Genomic DNA, 24345 nt, shown 5'->3' on the forward strand with positions numbered 1-24345 from the left:
TTTCTCTTCACACAGCCTCTTGGCATTTTATGGGCTGTGGTGCAGGTAAGCATCTAGCTCAAAGTCATGGAGGGCCACTAGAAGCCCTTCACCCTGAAGTCACACAGCTGCTGTCAGTGAGGAGCTCCTTGGGTTTTTCCTGGTCAGAGTATCTGGGGGAAACAGGTGCTTAGCAAAATTTGTTGTCATAAATCAGCAAGCAAGGGCCAGCAAGATAGTACCATCTTACTTGAACCTTTCAGGCCCATCACAATGCTTCTGTGCCCAAGTGCAAGAGGACAGGAAAGCACCAGGTGTGCAGGGCTCCTTGCCCTATGTCCCAAGAAAAAGCAGCCTTGTTGTTCGGGCAGCTCAAGAGCTTGGCAGATACCAGACCTGCCACCAGCTAATACCAACTCAAGCAGCGCAAAGACAGATTGTACCAGACTAGGGGCTCAGGGAGCCTGTGCCTCAGGCTGCTGGTGAAGGAGCCACAGCCCAAGCTCACAGTGCACCCAGGACCACCATGGGGCTCATAAGGCAGTCCCATCTATATTGCACACCTGCTTTGTACAGATGGGCCCCATACTTTCTTCTCATTCATGCAGCCCCAGAACAGCACAGCTCTGCCCTTCGCAATCCTTGGTAAGCTATGCTTCAGGGCCAGAAGGGTTTGTAATCTAAACGGGACAAGAAATAAAAACAAGACAGGAGGATGTCCCCTCAGGAGAGAGGGACACAGAGTGATTTATGGGGGGTGGGGGTTGATTGCAAAAAAAGGTTTTATGGCAGTCATTGGCCTAATAGAACTAAAATAGGACAATTTTTTATTCTGAAATCTGTCAGTGCTGCTTTGGGTGACCTTTGGCAAATCAATTCATCTCTGCCTGTGCCTCTGGTAAATGGGAATAATACAGCCTCGCTGTCTGGAGAACCCTTAGTAATGCTCAGATGAAAGATGCTTTATTGGTACCAGTATCATCCTTTATTGTCATTAGCATGATAACAGATCTATCACCTAGCAACAGAGCAGCAACTCTCCCTGCTTTGGTTGTCCACAAATTTTTCTTCAATTTCGGCTCTCTAGCAGCCTGCTTTTCATTTGGAGAGACTTTACAGCCTGTTACTGTTCTTCCCTTAACATTGCCTGCTACAGACAAGCACAGCTGCTATGTCCCAAGTCCCCCTTGCCTCTTTTCATCCCCCTCTTTTACCTCTTCCTGGGCCCTGAGGTACAAGCAAGTGGTAAGAGAGTATCACCATCAGCTAACACAACAAACATTTGCTTCTCTTAGCTAAGGCACCGCAGCAGAAGTCTTGAACTCTAAAATATAAGTGTAAACTTTAAAATATAGTTATTTCTCAGATTAGCACAAATTACAGGGAAAAAGTGATAATCAAGAGACTTTTTAAAATCTTGCAGAAGCAACCATTTTCACAGATATTCCAGGCATCAGTTTTAAGGACAAAGATACATGTAAATAACACCAACCACTGAAGACCTGGAGTCCTGCCGAGTCCTGCCAAGTCCTGCCTTAGATGTGTGATAAGAGCTGTCCTTCCATCCTCAAGTGGATAGACCAACCTAAAGCATTAAACCCAAGAAACACCATTTTTATTGTTTGCTTAAGCTAGTTTTGATATCATCACTTAAGGGATACGGTTGAAAAAACCCAAACAAAATCTCCAACGTTTGGGTCAGCACCTGAATTGAGATCAGATCTGTTGGTTCATTTCTACAACTACCTGAAAGGAGGTTGTAGCGAGGTGGGGGTTGGACTCTTCTCCCTAGTAACAAGTGATAGGATGAGAGGAAATGGCCTCAAGCTGCACCAGGGGAAGTTTAGGTTGGACATTAGGAAAAACTTCTTCACCAAAAGGGTTGTCAAACATTGGAACAGGCTGCTCAGGCAGGTGGTGGAGTCTCCATCCCTGAAGGTATTTAAAAGAAGGGTAGACTTGGTGCTTGAGGATATGGTTTAGTGGTGGACTGGGCAGTGATAGGTTAGCGGTTGGACTTGATGATCTTAAGGGTCCTTTCCAACCTTAACGATTCTGTGATTCTATGATTATTGTGGTGAGGCATAAGTTACCTTACCTCTGCTGAGTTCAGCGAATAATGAACTATTTCCTTCAGATGGGGATTTGAGCTAAAAATACTTTTATTTATTTTGCTACTTTCTCTTTTTTCAAAGTTCCCACCTCTCTGATTGGAGGGAGGATGATCCTGTAGCCTAAAACATGAAGACACACCAGTTCTGCTTGCGCTGCAAGATACTTCAAGGACTATCCTTTGGGGGTGAGAGATCTGGTAGATTTGGCTTCTCTCCTTGGGAATGACTGCTGTAAAACAGCACTGTCCCTGGGTCATCAGTCCGACACTTCACAGGAGGATAATGTGCCAGCAGGATGTTTATTGCCCAGCAAACCCCATGCTGTTCCCTGCCATTGTTGCTGTAAGGCAGAGTGATTGCTGGTGTTCAATGGGTATGCAGCGCCTTTCTATGGAAAGGGAGGGACAGGAGGGAGTCTGGATTTCAGGTGTTCCTGGGCGCCAGTGCTGTGGGAGAAACCCACCCTCTCTGCCTCAGAAGATGCCTATCAGGAGGAGCACAGATGTTCACTCATGGAGCTGATGCATCCATCATCATTAAGCTTCCTTTTAGAGAAAGCCTTGCCAGGACCATTACTTTTTCTGTAGTGTCTGCGCTTTTGAGTGCATTTTTTTTTTTGTGTGTGTGTATCTTTCTTAAAGGTACTCTGGCCTCATGTGTGAAAAGAAACGATGGTTTTGATGTCTCAACTGGCTGTGAGGATGCCTTTCCCCAACCTTGGCTTCCCCTAGTCTCTGCAGGTCACTGCTCATAGCAGCTCTTCTGAGTCCTGGCAACATTCTCCCCTTTCTCCATTACCAAGAAGTGAGAAAAAAAAAACCACTGGAAGGCAAGTAACATGAAATAAACAACAACTTTTTCCCGCCACCCCTTCCTGTTGCCCTCTGCTCAAGCACAGCAGCTTTGGAAAGGTTCTTGCTGGAAGACAGGCTATTTTTGTACTGCTTATGCAGCAGCACATTGAGGAATTAAAGGAAGAATAAAGCTGCAGGAGACCAGGCCCATTGAATGGGAGCCTGAGTGCACTTGACTCAATATTGCTAAAGAAGCAGATTTTATTAGAAGCTGCAACTTCTCTGAAGACATATACAGAGGTACTCACCCACCTCCCTCAGTCAGCAGAGGCAGGTTGGCTCCTTCCCAGGGCAAACGCAGATCATTCAGTCGTGCTCCTCCATCGGCTGACTCAGAGCAGGAGCCTGCCTCTCCCCATTGACTGGGAAGGAAGTTTGCTGCCTAATTTAACGAGCTCAGTGCAGTGCAGGAGTGCCTCAGTGCAGGAATTATGAATGTCTCCTGCAGCCTGTACTGGTCAACATCAGCACATGCATCTGAGTTACCGGCCTGATGAGCAACAGAGAAGGCATTAGTCAGATTTCATCTTATCTCCCTTTCCATGGCTGTCAGAAGCATGGCTCTCCCTCACTGGAAAAGACACCTCCCTAGGAGGCATTTCACAACCCCACGGCTACTTTGTCCCTGAAAAATAGCTTATACAATAAATGTAGACTAGGGACAAATGCGGAGACGTTGTGCACAAGGATTTTTAGAACCTGAATTAAAAAGAAAAAAGGAAAAGCCCTTGGTGCTTGCTGGGGATTTGAGAAGGATTGAGATGACAAACTTAATAGCCAGTTGGAGCAGCTGGTTGCATTTTAAAGGGGGAGGGAGAGGGGCGTCACTGCCTGAAAAATAGAGCAGTTGCATGAGCAGAGGGAGTAATTAAGACAAGCCTCCTGCAGATCAGTCCGATGGCCGGGGTCTGTGGACCCATGGAGGACACAGGCTTTGAATGACGCTTTCCCATGGCTGTGGTGGTCACAGCAACTACATCCTGAGCAGGCACTCCTGTTTCTGTTGCAAGCTGAGTGCAGCCTGCAGCCCATCCTCTGTAGGGATACAAACTCTACCTTCTCTATCTCCCTGTGTATTTTCATAAAACTTCGAGGAACAATGTAATTTCTGTGACTGCTGCATCCCTGTGAACTGCAGCTGAGCTCCGCCAACAGTGCAGAAATGACAAGGGAAGACAGACACACACACCAAGGGACAGAAAACAACTACTGATTTGCAAGCCTGTCTGCTCCCTCTTGCCTCGTGTGTGAATCAGGTAACAGATACCTGTGAGTTACATATTAATGTACAATAATATTAATATATAGTAAAAATGCATGAATGCATGACTGAAACCCTCAGCTTATATTACTAATTATTTAAAAATATTGTATAGTCAGGAGCTCTTTAACACTCTGAAGGCACATCAGCTGCTCTAATGCATCAGTTATTTTTTCTTTTAAAGATTAAGAATACTGCACACAGCTATATCATGTTTCCAGGTCAGTACCTGGGCCTAAGCAGTGCCGTCACCATGGTGCTGCCTGGGACCTGAGACGGAGAATGACAAGGGTAATTACCAGCAGTTTGCCTTTCTTGTCCCTAATCACCTGAGAACAAATATAAACCACAATGGTTTTAAGAAACCAGCTTTTGAGATTTCATTTAACATGCCTGAAAGGATTTGAGGTAAGGATGCTCAGTGTGTAAAATGCTTGTAAAAATTGTTTCTAAGGTGTCAGCATCCCTTTAAATAGGCTGAGCCTGATTCTCTGTAATTGCCATATAATCCTATCCTTCTAATGTGGGATGCACAGGTAACTAATCGGTTTTCTAATCTGGCTGCAAGCTAGGGATTTGGTGTCTTCATTCAAAGAGGATTGCAGGTAACTGAATAAAGATGAGGCAGGACTCTCTAAAGATGACACTGTCCATGCAAGCTGCTCTCTTGACAACCACAATTTGAGAGGCAGAAAATATCCAGAGGAAAGATGAGCCAGAAAGAGGAGCAGTTGCCTGAGTACACAGATGCTAGGCTCTCCCAGAATGCATCTGCAAAGCCAGAAAAAGCCAAAGGTATTTGTTTTATGACATCCTTTCTTCCCCATAATGTTTGACCACCCTTAAATCATTCTTGTAAGAGGTTTGCCCAAGTATCCCACAAAAGAGGTGGTGAGTGGGCTCAGGTGGATGCCACATCCCTGTTTCCTGGAGGGATGCTTCAGTCCACGTGTCAACGAGCACCACGAAGATTTTTAATCCTCTGGTGCTGTCAGCCTGTGCCTTCTCACCACCTATGCATTTGGATCAGGTGTGGTAGGTGGGGAAGTGTCATATTCCATGAAATCATTCTTTTGGGTTTTAGGGGGAATTCTCCATCTCTGCCTCAGCCCCTTCCACAGACCTGGAGAGTCTGAGGAGCAGCAGCAGTAACACAGAACAGGTCCGCTGAATCAAATGTGTCTCTCCCCGTTTTTTTGCAAGCAAGGAGGCCTTCTGCTTCTGTATCTGTTTCCCCTGCCAAGTCATGATGCCCTGTCTGTGGAGGTACAATTAATCACTATGGAGACTGTTGCAAAGTTACCAATCTGGGCTTAGTGTTTCAGCTGAGCGCTATACAACAGGTGCTGGGAGGCTTTTCGGAAAGAGCTCTTTTTTTCACACTGGTGTGCAGTGACTGAGGACAAACAGAGGTTTTTCCCTCCCAGCTAAAAGCAAAAGTGCAGGCCAGGTGCTTAGGTGGGATTTCCCAAGGTGGAAGAGTCTGTATGACATAGATCAGGCCCCATCAGTGGTGGAGGTGGTGGGAGTCGGGGCTCATTCATCAGAAGACTAGTTGGATTTGGGTTCGTTTGGAAGGTCTTCTGTTCTTCATGCTACAGAGAGTTTTAACCCTACAGAGAACTCTGCACTTGTATGTAAAGCCTTGCAATGGATCGCTCAGGGAGTCATCTCAAAAGGCAGAGAAATCAGTAGGAGCAGCAGGTATGCAGGGTGCCAAGGTAGGTCTATGGGGATGGGTGCAGGCAGACCTCAGGTTTCCATATAAGAGCTCCCAGTCGTGTCTGGACCAGAGGCCAGCAGCCAAGTAGCCCTGGAACACAAGACCCACTGAGTGAAACACTGTGCCTTTCAGCAGCTGCAGCATGTCTGGGTGTGCAGCCCCCGGGGAGCAGCACATCCTCCCTGGTCCTGGCACGCAATCTGAAATGCAAGACCACAACCCAGAAAAAACCTGGGCTGGGGGTGGGGAAGGGAGCATTTTGCTGTCATTTACAGACACAGTGTGTTACACGCTCTAATCACAGCCCCAGGCCATCTGCCAGCCCAGCGCTTCACTCAGAGGCTGGAGAAGGAGCATCTCTCGTCATTCTGCCTACCACCGCGGGGGTGAGCGGTGTGGTGGTCCGCCACTGCTCCACCGAACCCTGCATGAACACGTCTTGGAGCTGAGACTAGCACATACCTTAGACACCTGAGTCCTTTCCTGGTGCCTCGGCACAGGCAAACTGGGGGACTGCACTGAGCTGTAGGTAGTTTAAAGCTTCCTTCTGGAGAATAGACCTAAATATGTCATCTTTTCCATTTGGAAAAGAGAGCACAGCTCTGAGAAAAAGAAGATTCAGAGCATCCATGGGATTTTCCAGATCAGAGACAAACTGCACTAAAGTGCTGGCAGCTCCTTGCTGAATTCACACAGGCAGCCCTGCCCCATCCCTGCCCCCTCAGTGAGTCCACGTGACATCGGACCCAGAGGAGATGGGGAACGACAACTGTGGCTAACAACTGCATGGATTTATGCATCAAATGCTCTGTGCATTTCAGCAGTCTTGGAGGAGCTGAATCTACAACCTGGCAGGCACTCTGTGAAACAGCAGTGATGAATAAATGTGTGCAGAGGCACCCTGAGATAGCAAGGCAAGCACTTTTTAACCAGGTGCTGCTGATACAGTGCCATCAGCACAGCTCCACGTGAAACGCCAGCACAGTTGAAGGTTCACGTCCTCACCCAGCCACCAGGAAAGGACAAAGGGGTGACATCCAGATGCATCCATGGATGAAATATTTAAATGAAATGCTGAGAAAGGGGCCCTTGGGGTGTGGTGATGTATTGTCCTTGTAATGCACAAGACAACCCACCCTACTCTGGGGCTCTGTTTTGCCCCACTTCCCTTACTGTAGATGTACAGTAAAGACAGCTGATGTAGACACTGAATAATTGCTCCCCGTCCCTTTTCCAGTGTCCTCTTGATAGGACAGACACACTGAAATACCTGTCCACAGTGCTGTAGTGCAGTTTTGGCTGTGAGATGTACTGAATACCTCCCGAAGGAGATGCTGTGGAGCCCACCGTCTCCTGCCTGCACCCAGTGGCACCTAAGCCCTCAGGGACACACATGTCTACATGTGATTCAAAGCAGCTCTTTAAATTGGGAGATTTTTATAAAATAAAGTATAAAATAAATAAACCCCCCTGGCAGCTGTTTTGCCTGGGCTAGGCCTAAGCCAGTCTCCAGGCAGCCCTGCCTGGTGGGGACCATCTGTTTCAGCTCCCTGTCCACCCTTCAGATATTGCACCAACCCCCAAAACTGCAATTGAGAAATTCCAGCTGAACTGAGCTTTGTGGACCAAGTACTGAAAGTTTTGCTGGTTCAGCAGAGAAACCCAAAACATAGCTGCTGGAAAGGATAAGGCATGCTTTTAAAAGCATCAGTTCCAGCTATTTTCTGAGCTCAGGAAGGGGAAATGTTGGACCTGGTTTCAGTTTTGGGAAAAGCACCACATGCATTCTCATTTTATCTCATCCTTGTTCTCAGACTTGAGCCGTATGTCACTGGTGCTGTGGTAGCCCCAGAAGACCACAGGGGGTTGCCCTGCTACATGTCCCTTCAAAATAAAGAAGTTATGTATTCATCGAAACTGGCCTAACAGAGGTATGGGACAACAAGAGCCACTGGTGAGGCAGGAGTTGTCTTTCTTTAATAATGCAATCAGCAAAACCCCCTTGGTTTCCCCTATTTCTGTACAGTTTGTACTCAGTTTAAAAATGGTTCTTTTCTGAGGTTGCATTCCTTTATTACTGGGAAAAAACCAATTAAACTATAATTATTTAGCCCTATTTCTGCACATGAAATTCTCTTAGCTACAGAGCATCATCCAAGACACATTGTTTCGGCAGCTTCATATTCCTAAATACTCTCGCTGCCCCAGCATCAACATATTTTCACCCTGGGGCTTTGCATCCAGCCATCTAGCCTAGCTGTCTCTGGCAGAGTCTTGAGTTTGCAGAAGTTACAATAGCAGATTAAAACCATTCAGAATCACTTGTAAGAGATTCGAGCCAGAAGTGTTGGTGACCCGTCACAGTTATCACTGCACGACAACAGAGAGTGGCCTTGTTCTGGCAGCAACGATGACACCTTTGCCCGAGCTCACACTGTTCTCATTCTCCCACATACGAGAAACAGAGATTCTCCTGCCTCTGAGGCCATGGATGTGAGAGGTTGAGCAGCTTTTGAATAGAATAGAATAGGATAGAATAGAATACTATTTCAGTTGGAAGGGACCTACAGTTATCATCTAGTCCAACAGCCTGACCACTTCAGGGCTGACAAAGTTAAAGCACGTTATTAAGGTTTTACTACGAAGGCTGAGGCAGACCCATTGCTGAAGCAAGCATGTGCAGATCGGTGCATTTGCACATCTGAAATTTCCCTTCATGTGAAATGAAGAAACAGGCCTTTGATTTCTGTTTATGAGCCATCAGGGAAGGTCCCACCTGGGAACAGAGCACCTGAGGGTGCAGTTCTGCAGGACCTTAGACTGGTCACAGGAGCTGCCCTGGCTGGTTGGGTGACAGGCGCTCCCCAACCCATCTGTCTGCTCTCCAATGTGAAAAAGAATACGGGCCTGGGGGAGCTGAAAACCAGCCGAGCAAAGAAGTTAATTATTTTTCAGCTAGGTCACCTCTTGAGGTCACTCTTTGTCAAGTGTCAAAAAAAACAGCCCCAGGGTGGGACAGGGCAGAAACAGGTCAGCAGAGCCGGAGGAGGGTGGTGGGCACGAGAAGACAGGGGTGGATGGTCCAGCTGCAGCCTTGGCTTTGTGAGGTTCCAGCTGTGGAGAGCTGCCTTGTCTTCCCTCTGCCTGCCCTCTGGTTCCGTTTGTCTGAGTTAATAATTAGTGCGATGATTCTTGGAGCAAACAAAACATGTCCATCTTTGCTGAGATGGTTTTTGCCATGCTTTGCTCCACATAACCACGAGCGTGACACTTACCCATGAACACCAATACACATCAGAGTACAGGCTAAAGTTAGATTTTCCTTCCTAACACACAAAATAAGCCCAAATGAAGGAGATCCACCCAGCTCTGCGCTAATAAAGCACGCATCCGGCAGATTTTATCCCTAGGTCATTTGTGCTCAGCTGTAAATGAAATCTTTCCTCCTTCCCCCTCAGGACACGCATCTCCGAGGGAGGTGGCACTTAGTAACTTTTCCTTCAGCACTTCCTGGGCTCCATTTGCCTCCGGTTCCCCCGAGGCAGCACCAATCAGCTCCACGTCCCAATTAAGCCTGGCTGAGCTGCTCACATGCCCCATGCATGCCCCGCGCCAGCTGCCATGCACCACCCACCGCTCTTGACATCAGCTGGCAGCAGCAGCACCCTCCCACTGAGGACGATACCCTCCTTTGCACACCCCAAGTCATGCCAACCTCAGTGGCTGTAGCCACAGGCTGTTGCTGCTGTGTTTTATTCCAAAATTGCACTCGCTGAAGCATATCACATGTGTCACCTTCCTTGTGGGCTCAGGTCAGTAACTGGAAGAAAGAAACCCTCTACAGGTAAGGCATGAGGAGCATGGAGGGAAGAGGAAGCCCCATGGAGTTCTCACTAACTGCTCCGCAGGAACGATGCGGTTTGGTGTCCTCTCCCAGGACTGAGCTGCAAGGCCAGGGCTGGGGAGAAAAGGTAAATACTGCACCATGGAAGATGCTGAAAAGCATTCAGGAAAGCTGCTTGCTCCAAGTACTATTTTAGCTGTGGCAAAGAGAAGGAGAGTCCCATTGGAGAACTCCCACCCCTGGGCTCCTGCCGTCAGCCTGCTCCCCCCCGCCAGGTCTCCTTTACCTTCCCCCTTGCCCTCAGCTGGTTCAGAGCTGTCACCTGAAGGATCCAGCCCAAAGGCCACCTTCTGCAGCGACCTTCTGCTAAGCAGCAGGATGGAGGCTTGTTCTCTTTCCCTCCTCTCCTCTTCAAAGGTGCTTGACAAAACAGCTGTGCGCATTGAAATGCTGGCTGCAATACCCACTATGCCATTGTTTTCATAAATAAAGGCTGGTTTTGTAACTTGCAATTTTGATGCGTGCTTAAGTAACTAAATAAGAAGGTTTGCGCTGTGCATGGTTGTTAAGAAGGTAAGCCTTAAACCCATCAGTAAAAACCTGAAGTTTTTATCAATAGCCCTGAGGTTCAGAGTAAAATCTTATTAATCCATAAACCATCACGAATTGGTGGCCTCTGCAGGGACTGGAGACTTAAGCACCGATTTAAGATATTTTCTGTCGGGATAGCTAACTCCTCCATTCAGAAGGCATGCTGTGAAAATCGACTTTTGCACCTGTCTAAAATTGTTTTGCACTAACATTTTACTTAATTGCTCTTTGGAAAGTGATAATCAATAAATGTGAAAGAGGAACTTTAGTTGGGGGAGTTCTGGCAAGTGCCCTGATTAAAATGTTAGGGCAGAAGATCCTCCCAGTTCTACAGATGTTGTCTCTGGGGGAGGCTTCTGCTCTGTGTTACCTTCAAGGGTGGCTTCCCATTTCCCTGCTCCCAAACTGCAACGGTGGCCTTTTGCAGGATGAGCTCCAAGGCCTGCAGGCACTGCTTGGAGGACTTTCCACCGATGCTGCTGGGTGCTGATCACACGCAGCAAGATCCCATCAGAAACTTGTCTCATCCTTCAAAACCTTCAGCAGCTCCATACCCCACCCCCAGCTTTCACTTAGCCATTGTGGGGGGCTGGCTCTGCCACCTGCCTCCCGAAACCCCTTGCTCCTGCAGTGCCAGGGTCTTCCGGGCAGGGTCTTTGGGGAATAGAGCTGCTAAAACAACCCGGACTGCTTTCAAAAATCTGCCCACCGCCGTTTTTCAAAGACTTATGATTTGGTCCAATGTGGGTGGCTCTCATGGGGATGGACGGACCACTTCCCGGCACAAAGGCCACCCACAGTCACTTTGAAGGCTTTCTGGGGAAGGGCTTGTACTCATAGAGCTGCTCAAAGACAGAAGCTGCAAGAACTTGTGAACCCGGCAACTGCAAATCTGTATTCCCTCCCTGTCCTCAGAAGTGACAGAAACATTTTAGTTGAATTAATGCTGTTTTAAAAGTGGAGCCTGGCAACAGGCACCAAAACCCCATGTAATTTCCCATGGCTAATGCGTTGGTGTGGTAGGCTGAGAGATGTCAGTGTCAGGCCTGCCCGATAGCCTGGCACGTGGATGTGAGCTTTGCTACATGAGCACCCAAGTAATTTCTGCTATCAGGTAAACGCCTCACAAATTGGATATCAGTTTGTGTCAGATACGCCCCGCAATAATGCTCAGGTCGACATGGCATGGAAAAGATATTTCTGTCGTGGATCCCAGATCACCTTGTCCATCCATTTGTCAGTCTCCTGAACAATGCCTGAGCCCTCCTGGCTGCTTTCAACCAAAGCACATCTCCAAACCTGATCTCTTCACAGATTTTATGAGGATCGGCGACCAGGCGGAGGAAACTCAGACCAGCTCAGCGGGTTGCACAGGAAACACGGGCCCAGGTCCACACACAGGCAAGTCAGAAACAAATTGCCTTGGGGGCAGGCAGAGATGGCAGGAAAATAGACCGTTTTTATCTAACAGTCATCCTTATGCCATAAGCACAAGACAACACTTCTCTGTTGCCTTCTGTGAAACAGAAAGAGGGAAGCTATTTTGAAATAAAGCCTCTGGTGCCTTTTCTTTTCTTTGTTTTAGATTGAGTCTATCTTTTCTGGTTGCAGGGGATACAATGAACTGGGGAATTTTTACATTTATAGGTAGAAGAGTGTTATTCATACAAACATTAATAACTATATTTCTTTATGATCGATATCTCAGAAATGCAGTAGTCCTGTTTTTAGATATTAACCAAAATTTTAAAACAAGTTTAGCACCTCACCCTTTACCAATAAACTTATTATTTCTTCTCTCTTGGGCATTTCACTGCCCTGGCACCAGCAGGCAGGCAGCAGAGACGCTCAGGTGAACTCCAAATCCTACTCTAGGCTCTATCCTGATGCCATGTCTTTCTAACAACAGCTAATCGCCTGTACCTCAATAACAGAAAGCATCATATTACATTGATGTAATTTCGATATTAAACATTGAAAAGACTCACAGTTACTTCACCTTTCTCCCCCTACACACATCTGCAAGCCATCTTTGTGAAAGACAATTACAGGCAATGCAAACATGTCCCGGGAAATACATGCCAATGTACGTGGCTTAGGAACCAACGCTCAAGCAGCTCCCTTGATGGAAAACCTGCTGCAAATAAGACACTTACTCGCTTCTGAGGGAGCATGCTTCTCTCAATGAGAAGCAGCGACATGAAGCTGACCCTCTCCCAGTATTCCCCCAAGCTAATCCCGCTTGAGGCTGACTCCGATGCAAACAAGTCACATAACCAGGAGGCAGGGAGCTTGCTGAAAGACCGTAGGAGTCACACCTATTCATGAATTCGCCACACGGCTGCATTTCTGCACGTGAGTGATTTGTAGCTCGCAGTCCACAGAACTACGGTAAATTTTTAATAGGAAAAACAGGCCCTGGTGCTGTATCTAGCAGTTTTGTTGTGCTCCAGGGAAGCTATGTGGAAGAGGAAACGCAAGAGAAAACTGACCACCGAGTATTTAAAAAGCAGGCAAACTCCAAACTACTGCACACAGCAATAGCGTCCCTGAAATTTCTGCTTACTTCTTGATAAGCAAAGCCCTTATGAGCTTGGTGTGCTTCAAAACAGGAAAGTTTAAAGCTTAATTACAAATGAACAAATAAAAGGGCAGCTTCCTCTTGGGTTGGAGGTTTTGTTACACCAGCTGTGGAGGGGGTGTACCCGTGCCACCCTAAAACTCCCTTACCACAAGCAGCCCTAGACCCAGCAACACACTGAGGGTTTACCCACCAGCCTCACGCTCTGCCATTGACACACAGTCAGCCTGGCAGAGGCACAGCAAAAATACACTGACCACTGAGTCTTTCTCCCCTCTCCTTTCCCTTCTTCCATACGTTAACCACAGCCACAATGCTGGCCTGGGCAGATTTGTGCTGCGCTGTCTCTGGGGAGCAGCTGACAAACCATCTTACTGGTGCACTGGAGACTTAAAAGTCTCCTGCAAACACGACCCAACCATTTTGCAGCTACACACCAAGGGATTTTGTTGCAAAGATCAAGTGATGTCAAGTGCAAAAGTATGAAAGTAACTGCTATTTACTTTTAGGATTTGTAAACCTAAATACTTGGGAATTTTAAAACTTATCAGCTCATTTACAGGACAAGTACAAAGACCAACACCTTTAGCAACAGATGCTGATTTGTGTTCTTTGTCTTGCTGAATAAATTTGACACCTATTTTTCCAGGCAGAGGAGCCTGAACAAAATCACTATGCATCCTGAACTGCTGTCCAGCGATCAGTCAGTTTGCAAAACCCTGTTTAAGTGCTTCAGAGATGCTCCATTGACTCCATTGGGTTCTGCACATTAACAGCACCTCAGAAAGGCCCCATAAAGCCCCAGTTCTTCCATCTTGCATCCAAAGCTCAGCAGTTCGCTTTTCCCTAATGCACAACCTGAAGCGTAAGGCGTATTTTCTGGTATTGCAAACACCAGAAAAAGACCTCACCTGATTTTGGAGGTCTTTGGATCAGTTGTTCTAGGAAACAGAATTGTACAAAGGTTGGAGGAGAAAGAAACAGTACTTACAAGAGTTGTGGGACGTACAATAGAAATGCTCCAGCTGAAGCTGCAAGGCTGATCGCCAGTTTGCATAGTGGTGCTAACTTTAGCAAAGGTAGGACTAGTCCCTACAGATTGAAGACATTAACTCCAGAGGTGCAGAAAGCTGATCAGCAAATGCTTTTGCTTTTATTGGGGTGACTTCCTATGTTTGCCTAAAAGCTGGGTTCTCATCTCAACTGGCCAACCCTACTCCCTTCCTCATTATCTGGATACAGCTACACATTACTGAGGAGCAATTAATTCCCATCATTTTGGACCTCTGTTTTAAGGTGGGAAGAACTGGTGATACGTATCAGTCTCTACTGGTAACAAACTGAGCTTGGATAATGACCAGAGACTAGATGCACAACTTGCAGAGGGCTACTATTAAGCAAGGGAAATCCCACCTTGTGCCTTTTAGCTCACTCAGGGTTTATAGGCAAGTCAGCAGCCAGATTCAAAGGTATAGTCTTTGATGGGTGAAGGTAAAGGTGCTGGCAATCCTCTTTTCACCTCACCGTCTTGCTGGTTGTTCTTACACTTAGATGATCGCTACATAGTGGCCTGGCAAACAAAGTCAGCAGTCTGTGGCAATCTTGTTTAAAAAGTACATATATTTAATAATGATAACAAATACATTTTTTTCCCCCTGGAATTTCCACTACTGTATTTCAGTAAGTCCCTTCTATGGTCACTGCAGTTTGACTGTACATAGCTACTGTCTAAGCTGGATACATGGTTATGTTTTAGCAGTGTTGTACTCATATATTCTTTATAAATATAATAAAAGATTTAACATTTCTGTTTTCATTCTGATTCTTACACGTATTTACTGGGTTTTCAGAAAAAATACATGTCTCTTTCCTGCCTACCCCAACCTTTTATTGGGTTCCAAATAAACCTGAGTTTGTAATTCAAGTCAGTATCTGCCATCTGTTCAGGTATGCAAGTCCACCGCACACAAAAGGCGGGACTTCGGTGGTCCCCGCTTGCTAGCTTTGCAGCACAAATATGTTCTTAGCATGAAGAAAAAGAAAATGCTTTGATGCTTTTAAATGAAAGGAAGAGCTGAAATGAACCCCTGGGATGCACAGGTGCTCTGCACAAAAAGAAGACGACACTTTTCAATCTGAAAAGGAGTAAAATTATTTCAGGGTTGTCTTTCTTATCATATTGGGATTTTCATCTATATCATTTTACAGGTAGCTTAACTATCCCAGAGGCAGGTGTCCTCACTACACTGAAGAGTACAAGACGCATATGGACTCCCCCGTACCGAACTGGCTGGCAGCTTCAGTGCTGAGGTGAAAGTCCCATCTGCAGGGATGAGAAGGGCGCTCTGGGCATTCACACTCTGCTGGTTTTGCCAGCAAGCATTCAAAATACTGAACAGTCCAGTCATCTGTTCTGTCAGTATTTGGATTAGCATCCAATTTTTTTTTTCTTGCAAATTTTGGTGCGAGGCCTGTGCTATGCTGAGAATCGGGAACATGCGCTCAGCTATGGGCTCTGCTGGGGACCTTCTCCCCTGACTCTGCTGGCCCTCCTCCCCCCGTCCCTGTGTATCTCTCTCATGAAACTGGAAGGAAAGCTTCTCAAACAGGGGCAACTCTCAGCATTTGCACAGGCACCAAACCAATGGGGCCACAAAATTGTCTGCAACAAAATCGATGAAAATAGGGCTTGGATTCCTATTGATGGTCTCAAGGCAAAATCCCCATCTTCCAACAACAACCCCAAGAAGAAGACACTGCCTCTGCTGCCTGGGTTTGAAATGACATTAACTGGGCGGGCAGCAGGAGGGCACATTTGGGCCAGGGCTGCCTGCTTGGGAACCAGACTGGAACAACATTTGTTGAGACACCCCATACACACAAACACGTACACAAGCGCAGCACAAATGAAAGAAAAGAGTAGTCTTTGGCTAAACCTTCTAATTTATAGGAAATGGTTTGAAGGCAAAAACAGAACCAAAAATATGTTGCCAACCTCTCAGATGTATCATTTACTTAGAAAAACAAGACCAGTATGCAGAACATGGTGCCTCTTAAGAAAGTTAATCTTCACTGCTCATAACAATACCGAATTTTTGGTAACCACTGCATTACCAATCTTGCAGTATAACACAGCATTGATACAGCTTCCTGTGTCCTTTATTAGTCTTTTTAATTCACTGCAGCCTCTCAGAAAAGCCTTCAGGCATGTCCAGTGCTGCCTTGCTGTAATGGGTTAACGTAGTCCTGCACATAGGCGCGCCATGGAACTAGTACGGCCGCAAAAATCGGAGGTGACTGGATTGTTTAAACACAGCATGTTGCAATCTGGATTACTGTTTGAGGCATCCGCTTGTAGACCCATCATATGAAAGGAACAGGCCTCTAGTGCAGTTAATTTCCACGTGATGAAACTTGCTTTTAAATAATGATGTTTCTTCTGCGTGACATCATTTTCTTTAGGAAAAAAATAATTCCATTATTAGCTGCTTTACGTAATTAACGGTAATACCTGCTTTGACTTCCAATAAGCCTTTATTCAAGCTTCTATCAACTTCATCTTCTTGGCAGTGTTTGTTAGCAAGTTGACTCTGGACACAGTATCTTGAGTTTTTCCATTTGTCTAGCCATGTGAACAATGCCTGTAGCAGTACCACATACTGTGTGGCACAGGCAGATGGAACCCAGGCAGTCTTACTGCAGATCCTGGATGGGACTGGCATTCCTGGCACCACGCAGATGACCTTGGTGAATCAAACCATCAGTGCTTGCTACTCTTCCGATCAACCTTACTGCAATACTAGATACGTATTCACATAGCTCTTTCAGCACTATTTTAGTGTACAGTCAGATGCCAAATGCTAATATTTCTTAATAGCACAAGCAGAGCCCTTTTCCTTCACCTTTAATATATAGCACAACGCATTCCTTACAAGCAGACCTATGATTTTCTGCGTTGGACCACTGTAGTGTATTATGTAGTGACAGTAACATGCCTGTGGCTTCCCCTTCTTGTTAAAAGTGAAAAAGGTTAGGTCCCAGAGAACAGCGGTGCAAATCCTGGGATGTCAGACTAACACTGGCCACTGACAGCATCTGCTGCATTGAAGGAAATCTGCGTGGGGCTCATCTGCTGCAGCTGAGGCATCCTCGCTTCCAGCGGCTTGTCGCTTGCTGACTGCATTGTCTGGTTCCTCTTCCGCAGCATCTGTCCAATCCCCATCATGGGGAATCTGCCTCTGCTTTTAACACAGTTAGGGCTGCCCAAGGGGTTGTTGGAAACCAGCTGAGTAGGGGACACTGCTTCTTCCTTTGCCGGATATGCTTTTTCTTCATACGTGAAAGAGACTTGGGTGGGGTGGATGGGGGATGTACTCCCTGGCTGAAAAAGTGGGGACAGTGTCCTTTCACTTGAGCTTTTGTAAGGGAAATTCATTGGTGAGCCTAAAATCCTGTACTGGTGAGAGGGGGAAACCTGGTCTATTTGGTCCTCTCTGTCAACCGACTCGAAGGAATGCACAATATTCAAGATGAGAGGAGAGTCCTTTGACCGGCCCCCAGTCCGGGCTGGCTCATGCTGCGGAGACTCCTGCCTCTTGAGGAGCCGAGGGGTTCTGGGGGGTGGCTGTTGGACTTCGAGGTACTCCAAGGAGCTGGAAGTGACGCAGCCCGTCTTGGTTGCCAGGGGTTCGTGGAAAGGGCTTACCCCACCGCTGGAGTCTGCAAAGGAACCAGAAGAGCAGACTGCATTTAGTAACACTTCCTTCTCTGCCTTAAGGCAGGCAGTGTCCGACATCACCTTTAACAAATTTTAGAAGAGCATGACAAATGCACTAGCTAAAACAAATGGTCTCAGGGATATACTCAGAACCTAATTCCCTGACTCTCATTTGATACTTACATTGCTGTTTCATGGGTAATTTATCTACCCCTTTCCTCAAAGGCAGGAAGAGTGCTTAAACTGAGTAAGACAAGGACATGAAATGGAAAACCACAGCTGTCCTCAGCTGTTTGAATTAATTATATCCTCTAAGGCCATGTCTGAGAAATCTCACGTTTCTCCTTTCTTAGCACAACTTTGCATGATTTTAACTGGGTCTGTGTACTGTATTCACTGACATACCTAGAGACACAGGGGATGACAGTGAGTTAATCCCTAATGTCTTTCCTTGCATTTTGGAACAAAATCTGTTCTTGGTTTCACACATGTAAATATGGAGTAGCTGCACCGGCCAGATTCCGGCTGTTACAGTTGGAACAGATTTGCTACATTGACCTCAGTGAGAATCTTCCCCCAGCAAGGCCTGAATATAAATGGAACAATCTTTGCAGGATTTGGCCCAATAAAACAAAACAGCTCATGGAGAAGATCTGCTCAGTTTCTACAGGATGCTGGCACTTGCTTATGCCAAGCTAGTCGCAAGAAAACACGTTTTGCTGCCTTTATGGAAAGCTGTCCAAAGAGCCTGCTTTGCTAGGCTCCCCCTAATTGAAAGATTAGCGGACTGGCAGTTAATCACTGTCCATGAGTTCCCTCAGTCTCAAACCATCTAAAAGGGAAAGAAAATAATTTAGGTTTGCCAGCCCTCAGGTCACAGCCACAAATCTCACATGTATTTCTTCTGAAAGGGATGGTCTTGGCATGGCTTGAGACCTGAATGGATGTATGGGATGAAATAATTTGCATTGAGAGTTGTCTGGGAAAAGCAGACCAGGTTTAATCTGACCAGTTTCTTTCTAAAACTGGTCAAAATTATTTGACCACTTCATTTAAGAAGTATCAAAACACTGTTTCCATTAGCATTAAAACGCTTTAACTGAGATCTGAATAATTTTCAGGTCTCAGTTCAAAAAAGCAGGGAGAAACCTAAAGAGGAAAAAAAGCAAACTAGGTTTACTTCCCCCTGTGCCTCCGTCCCAAAAGCAACAACAAATCTGAACAAAAATGTGCATTTTAAAATGTTTTTTACATTTATCACAGAAAGTATGTCCCATTTCTGACCACCTCTCTGAACTACTGCTACCCTGCAGCAGAGGTGCCTGTGCTGCCAGATGAACACCATTTTGACATTTTTTTCAGGTAGAAAGCATCAAATGATAAATTATCAAGTCACGAGAAAGAGCATGAGGCCACCATAAGCCACTACTCTAATAACCCTCCCTAACACCACAGTAAAAGTTTTACATCTCCATATTTCCCCTCGCTGCTCTGTAGTTACCTCCCCTCATTTAGTTCCCTCATTAAACAGCTAGCTACATCACCTTCCTGCTCTTCAGTGTCTCCCACCCACATGTGTGCTGCTGACATCTCATTTTCCCCTCTTATGCCCCTTTTCGTCCACTCCCTTCTTCTGCCTCCTTTTGCAAGCAGCTCTCACCCATCCCTCCCCCTCCCAGGCTGCCTCCTACCCAGCGTGATTAATGCTGTGCTCTCCTCTGGCTGCCTCGTCTTTTCCTTTCCCCATTAATGCTTCTCCCCCTCCTTTTGCTGCCTGAAATTTGCTGGGGTTGGCAGTACCACCTGCATTTCCTCTTGGCTGCCTATTTATTTCCCCTTCCTCCACCATCAGCTGCTGCACACTGCATCTCCCTGGGGTGCCACCGTTACTGGCACTCTCCTCAGGGTCAGGGATTTCTTCCTGTGCTGCCCCTTAGTCCCCTCTTAGCAAAACGCATTCACCAGTAGGAAGAATGGTCTCTACCGGCTTTGGTCTGTCAGTGGTCTGGGGTGGGTGTTGAGGCTTTCAATGTGCCAGTGTGAAGTGCAGATGATTTTGTATAAGTACATATAAACAGGGAACAAAAGGTTTTTGTAAAACACCATGGGAATTCTTTCAGATAAAAACAGAAGTAAAAGTGAGGATTCACGACTGTTGAACAACGTCACGGTTTCCTCAGGACGCTTTGCTCAATGTCTGTGTACGTTATCCAGTCCTCTTTCACATACCACCTCCAGAGCAGACAGCAAATGCAAGCCCATGACTGTTTATTAACAAACACACAACACACAAGATGCTCTCGCTAATACTGTGTGTGCCCACACAAGCACATGCGCCCAGGAACGCACCACTGGCATTTCTCCCACTGACCTTTCTCCGGACCTCCAGCCTTGGTGACCTTCCGGTCCTTCAGCAGAGCCTTGGTGTTCTGTATCTGTGAGATAAGACAGGAAGAAGGCTGTCTATATGAAACTGGACTTTTCTCAGTTTTCTTTGGGAGCTGACGGTGAAGAATCTCCCCTTTCTTTTCTTGTTCTTTGAGTTTTTTGTCCTTCAAGTTGTAAAACAAACAAGAACAATTTCGTTTACTTAAGGGAAGTTTAAATGTCCCCCAGACTTATAAGCACGCCACTTACCGAAGCTGAATTAAAAACCATACATTTACAAGGAACTTATCCTGGCTACTCAAAATAACTAAATCTTCCTTGTCTCATTTTCCTGTGATCTGTTTGACATGATTTCATGGCTCCCATCTGCTCTGACACTCATGCAGCGTGAAAGTTGCTTTTGGAAAATTAAAGCAAAAGGAAAGCTTTCTCTTCAGATGCCATTTGTCCTAGGACACCGGGAGCAAGCAGATGCAGGTTCGTGCTCCTTCATACCTGAAATTTGCCTCCCCATCTAAACACTGAAAAAAGGTCTTTGATTTCTCTTCATTGCACTTCCTCTGACATTTGAAAAGGTGAGCTGCAAAGCTTTAAAGAAGTTTAAGCTCTTTGAGTCATTTATCTGCTGTCCAAACAATCCGGAGGAATACAGCCCTTGCTCTGCAACCACGGGCTCCGATGCTACATGCACGTTAGGCTGCAGTGCTGGGGCTGCACCTGTGGAGGAGTGTGAGCCGAGTATTAAACCCAACCACCCAGACCTAGTAGTGTTTTATAGCATCTCTGCAACTGTACAAGACATGCAGAGGGAGGAAAATTACTGACCCAACCCTTCACTGAGCCCTAATTGCTTTTTGTGATGGGAAAGACAGCTGAAGGTGGGACTGCAAATGCATATATCCTGAAAGATAGGTTTGACCTCCAGTGATGACAGAGGGAAAACAGAACCCGGGATTGGGACTCGGATGATGAATCCAATTTTCAAAATACTGTTTTACAGTGAAAATTAATTGTATCTTTTCTCAACATGAATCACTAGATTCTGCAAGCTGCATAACACTCTTTACCTGCCCTGATTTCAGGGAGAGCCAAAACTCTTCATTTCACTTCTAAAAATCAGGAATCGAATTTGTGGCCCATATTTTGGTATCCCTCAAAGACTTCAAGAATCTCTCACCTTTCTGGAAAAAAGCTGTGCAGTCTGGTTTTAGATGTCAATCTCAAAGAAGTGTGACTTTTGTTTTGGTTGCTTTGGGGTCGTTTCTTTAGAGGGGTATCTATGTGAAATTCTTTGTGTAGTTGTAATTCTTATTTAAGCAACATGTTTTGCTGTGTCTTACTGAAAAGTCACTGTAACTACAAGTCTTTTTTTAAAAATGCAGGGAAGTTCCTTCACCCGGTTATGTGTTGAGGCCTGTATTTTGTCTGATACTCATGCACTGCCAAAGGGCTGGCTCTCTTGATTTTCTTTTGAAAGTCCATTGACGTGAAGTCTATCAAAACCCCCCAATGCAAAGTAACATGCATACATGTGAGAGAGGGAAAGAAAGATGCAGGGGACAACTCAGGTTCTCCTGGGCCACTAAACAGCTCTGGAAGCATATTTACACACCTAAGAGGAAAACAACCGGACAGCACCCGTTCTGATGATTCCCAGCTCAGAGTCCGGCCCCCAGCACAGACGGTGTCTGGGTACCCCTGGGCTCATTAACCTCTGAATTTTCAGAAGTTACGGAGTCGGAAGGAAAAGCTTCAGTGAATCATGAACTAGGGTTTTCAGTTTTGTGACACAAATGGTTAGGTGACCTGGGAGAGTGAGAACCAGAGACCTTCTGTGAGCTCCTCACTGTCTTCACCTCAGTCTCCCTTCTCACATGCATTTTTTGTCCCCAGCCTTCTTTCCATCTGCCCCTTATCTCCTCCAATTTATTTCCCTTTAGCTAGCTAAAGCTGGCTAACCCTTCCACAGAAACAAACCATTGCATTATGGAGCCGTCATCATTTTGCTTATGTGACACCTCTGTGTCCACCTGACCTGATAACTCTCTCCTTGCCTTTAGAGGCTGTAAACACCTCCAGCACTAAGCATTTATTCCTCCCTGCCCATGTTGTGCTTGGAACAACGCAACATCTGATTGGTCCCAGGCACTCTCTTGGCACGCACAGCCACTACTGATGATGACAAAGTAATGACAACAATAATAACAATAGCAACAACAACAACAATGCTGTGTGAATAACACCCAGCGACAATAGAGTCAGTGGGAGCTGTACAGTTAATTTTGAGCCCACCATACTATTTTTCCTCTCAAGGCTCTGAATCTCTGCTGCCAAGTTCAGCAGAGACTGGGCTCTACCAAGTAGCTTTTTTTAAAGGTACTTGTGAGGATGAGACCAAGTGGTAACTATATTAAGCCTACAGGAGCCGATCAAGATTGTTAGCGGCTTTCTGCTATTTTGGATAGGTGAGGAAAGAATTTGCACGTCATTTGCTGCAGCATCTGTTGGAATGCAGGACATTCCAATGCTGCAATGTTTTTAGCCTAATGGTGCGAGAGCCAAGCCACAGCTCCTCACTGCTCTTCTCTGAGACACCTGCCAAGTGCCTCTGACTTTGCCTTCACACTGCTGTAATGTTCTATAAGCAGCAACAACATGGTCATATCATACAATTAAAGCACCCCCAAAAAAAAAATGCACCTATCCAGCATTAGCAATTAATTACTTTACCCTGGATTAATGTTGCAAATAATCTTAAAAGTACTTTTAAAATTTCCTAAGACTGTTTGTCTTAGATGACGGTTGTTGAAGGGGAAGTGACCAAAATTCTAAACCCCCAAGGTGCCACATGCTATTATATTTTGAAAGGAAAGGAAGCTTTCCTTCAGGGGAGTTATAAAAGTTCGCTCTTCACTGTACCGTGCACAGCCATGTAATGGCATGCTGTTGCACAATGCAGGAGTTGTACCGGTATGTTATACTTGAATAGGTTTGGCATTACATCATCCTTTGCTATTTCCTGGCCTGACCTCGACCTGAAAACCTACTCTTAGTCCCAGCAACGGATTTGAAAGGAAGATAAAGGGTACTTGCCTTGGCCACATCTAAAATAGTCACAGGACAATGACACAAGTCCTTAAAAATTGCAAATTCCCCGAGTCTGAGCCCACTGGCTACCCTGCAGGAGGCGGGTATCCCCAGTGCTGGTCCCCTGTATTGGCTGGAGCGATGGCCACTCATCACCTCTCCAGCAAAGAGAGACGGAGACAGAGAGCCAGACTGCTGCCTCCCTCCCTCCTCCCTGTGCTGCCCATCTGCCCTGAGCACTAAAATGGAGTGAGCCTGCCAAACAGCCTGGTTACTAAGCACCGACAGCAGCTCCCAGCACCCTCAGCCCTGGCGCACTGATCCCACCACCCCAGGTTAGGAAACCTAATGGAGAAGAGGGGCTGGGCGTGACCACTGCCTGCGTGCCCTGCTGCCTGCCCCAGCAACAGGCGGTGCTGCTGGCATGCAGCCCCCTGCCGCAGGCAAAGTCCTTATTTCACATTGCTGGAGTGAGGTGGAAGAAATTCAGTCGGCTGCTGAAGCTGAAGCTCACCAGCTCTCTCCCTGCTATTCCCATGGCAACACACAGCTATGTTCCCTGTGCAGTGTCTGCCTAGGGACCAGTGCCTCCCAGTTCCCCTCTGGAAATGGGGGGTGATAAGGGGACTCTACCTACAGCTCATGAACCTGCCTGAGCTTACAAAATCCCTACCCCTGAGTCCCAGTGGCACCCACTGACCTCAGTGGCATGAGCTAGAAACTACCAGGGCTGTGTTCCCATCCACACGAAGGCATTTTAGGAGTCATGTCTGCCATAGTTACAAATGGCAGTGGCATCCCAGGGTCTGAATTCACCCACCTGTGCTGCTGTAGCTGTCCTGGTACAGTAAGGGTAACACAATCCCCTTGTGTAAATACAGCTAAAGCGATATAAAACATGCTTTATACTCAGCTATGTCCATGCAGAAAGAGAATATACTGTATTATTATCACGGTGTCTGCACTGTGATTGCATCAAGGTAACTATTTCAAGACAGAAATGACACCCCCTCATCCTCTAAATAGCTACACTGGGACTAACTCCGAGTGCAGGAGGGAGCCTTTATCCCTAAATATGCCTACAAACCGAACTGGGGCCATGCAGTGGCACTACCGTCAGTTTTCAATTATCCTTACAGAAGTCAAACACCAGTTCCCTTCTAGGGGTGCAGGGATTTCAGGACCACCACCAAACCTGACCACACA

General features: G+C 46.3%; 1 protein-coding gene across 4 annotated transcripts in view; it reads right to left on the bottom strand.

Annotated features, from left to right (window-relative positions):
• Positions 1-15854: 15854 nt before the first annotated feature.
• HUNK (hormonally up-regulated Neu-associated kinase) overlaps positions 15855-24345 on the bottom strand; it is a 57177-nt gene continuing 48686 nt past the window's right edge. For 3 of the 4 annotated variants that reach the window (XM_075101055.1, XM_075101035.1, XM_075101045.1), the window contains exons 9-10: positions 20036-20216; positions 15855-17666 (exon numbers count right to left, since the gene is read on the bottom strand). In XM_075101055.1, the coding sequence (XP_074957156.1) occupies positions 17020-17666; positions 20036-20216 (828 nt within the window). In that variant the 3' untranslated portion in view covers positions 15855-17019. The remainder of the gene's footprint in view (positions 17667-20035; positions 20217-24345) is intronic. The other variant, XM_075101065.1, reaches the window with a different exon arrangement.

This window comes from Phalacrocorax aristotelis, chromosome 1 (assembly GCF_949628215.1).
Source record: "Phalacrocorax aristotelis chromosome 1, bGulAri2.1, whole genome shotgun sequence".
NCBI classification, from domain to species: Eukaryota; Metazoa; Chordata; class Aves; order Suliformes; family Phalacrocoracidae; genus Phalacrocorax; species Phalacrocorax aristotelis.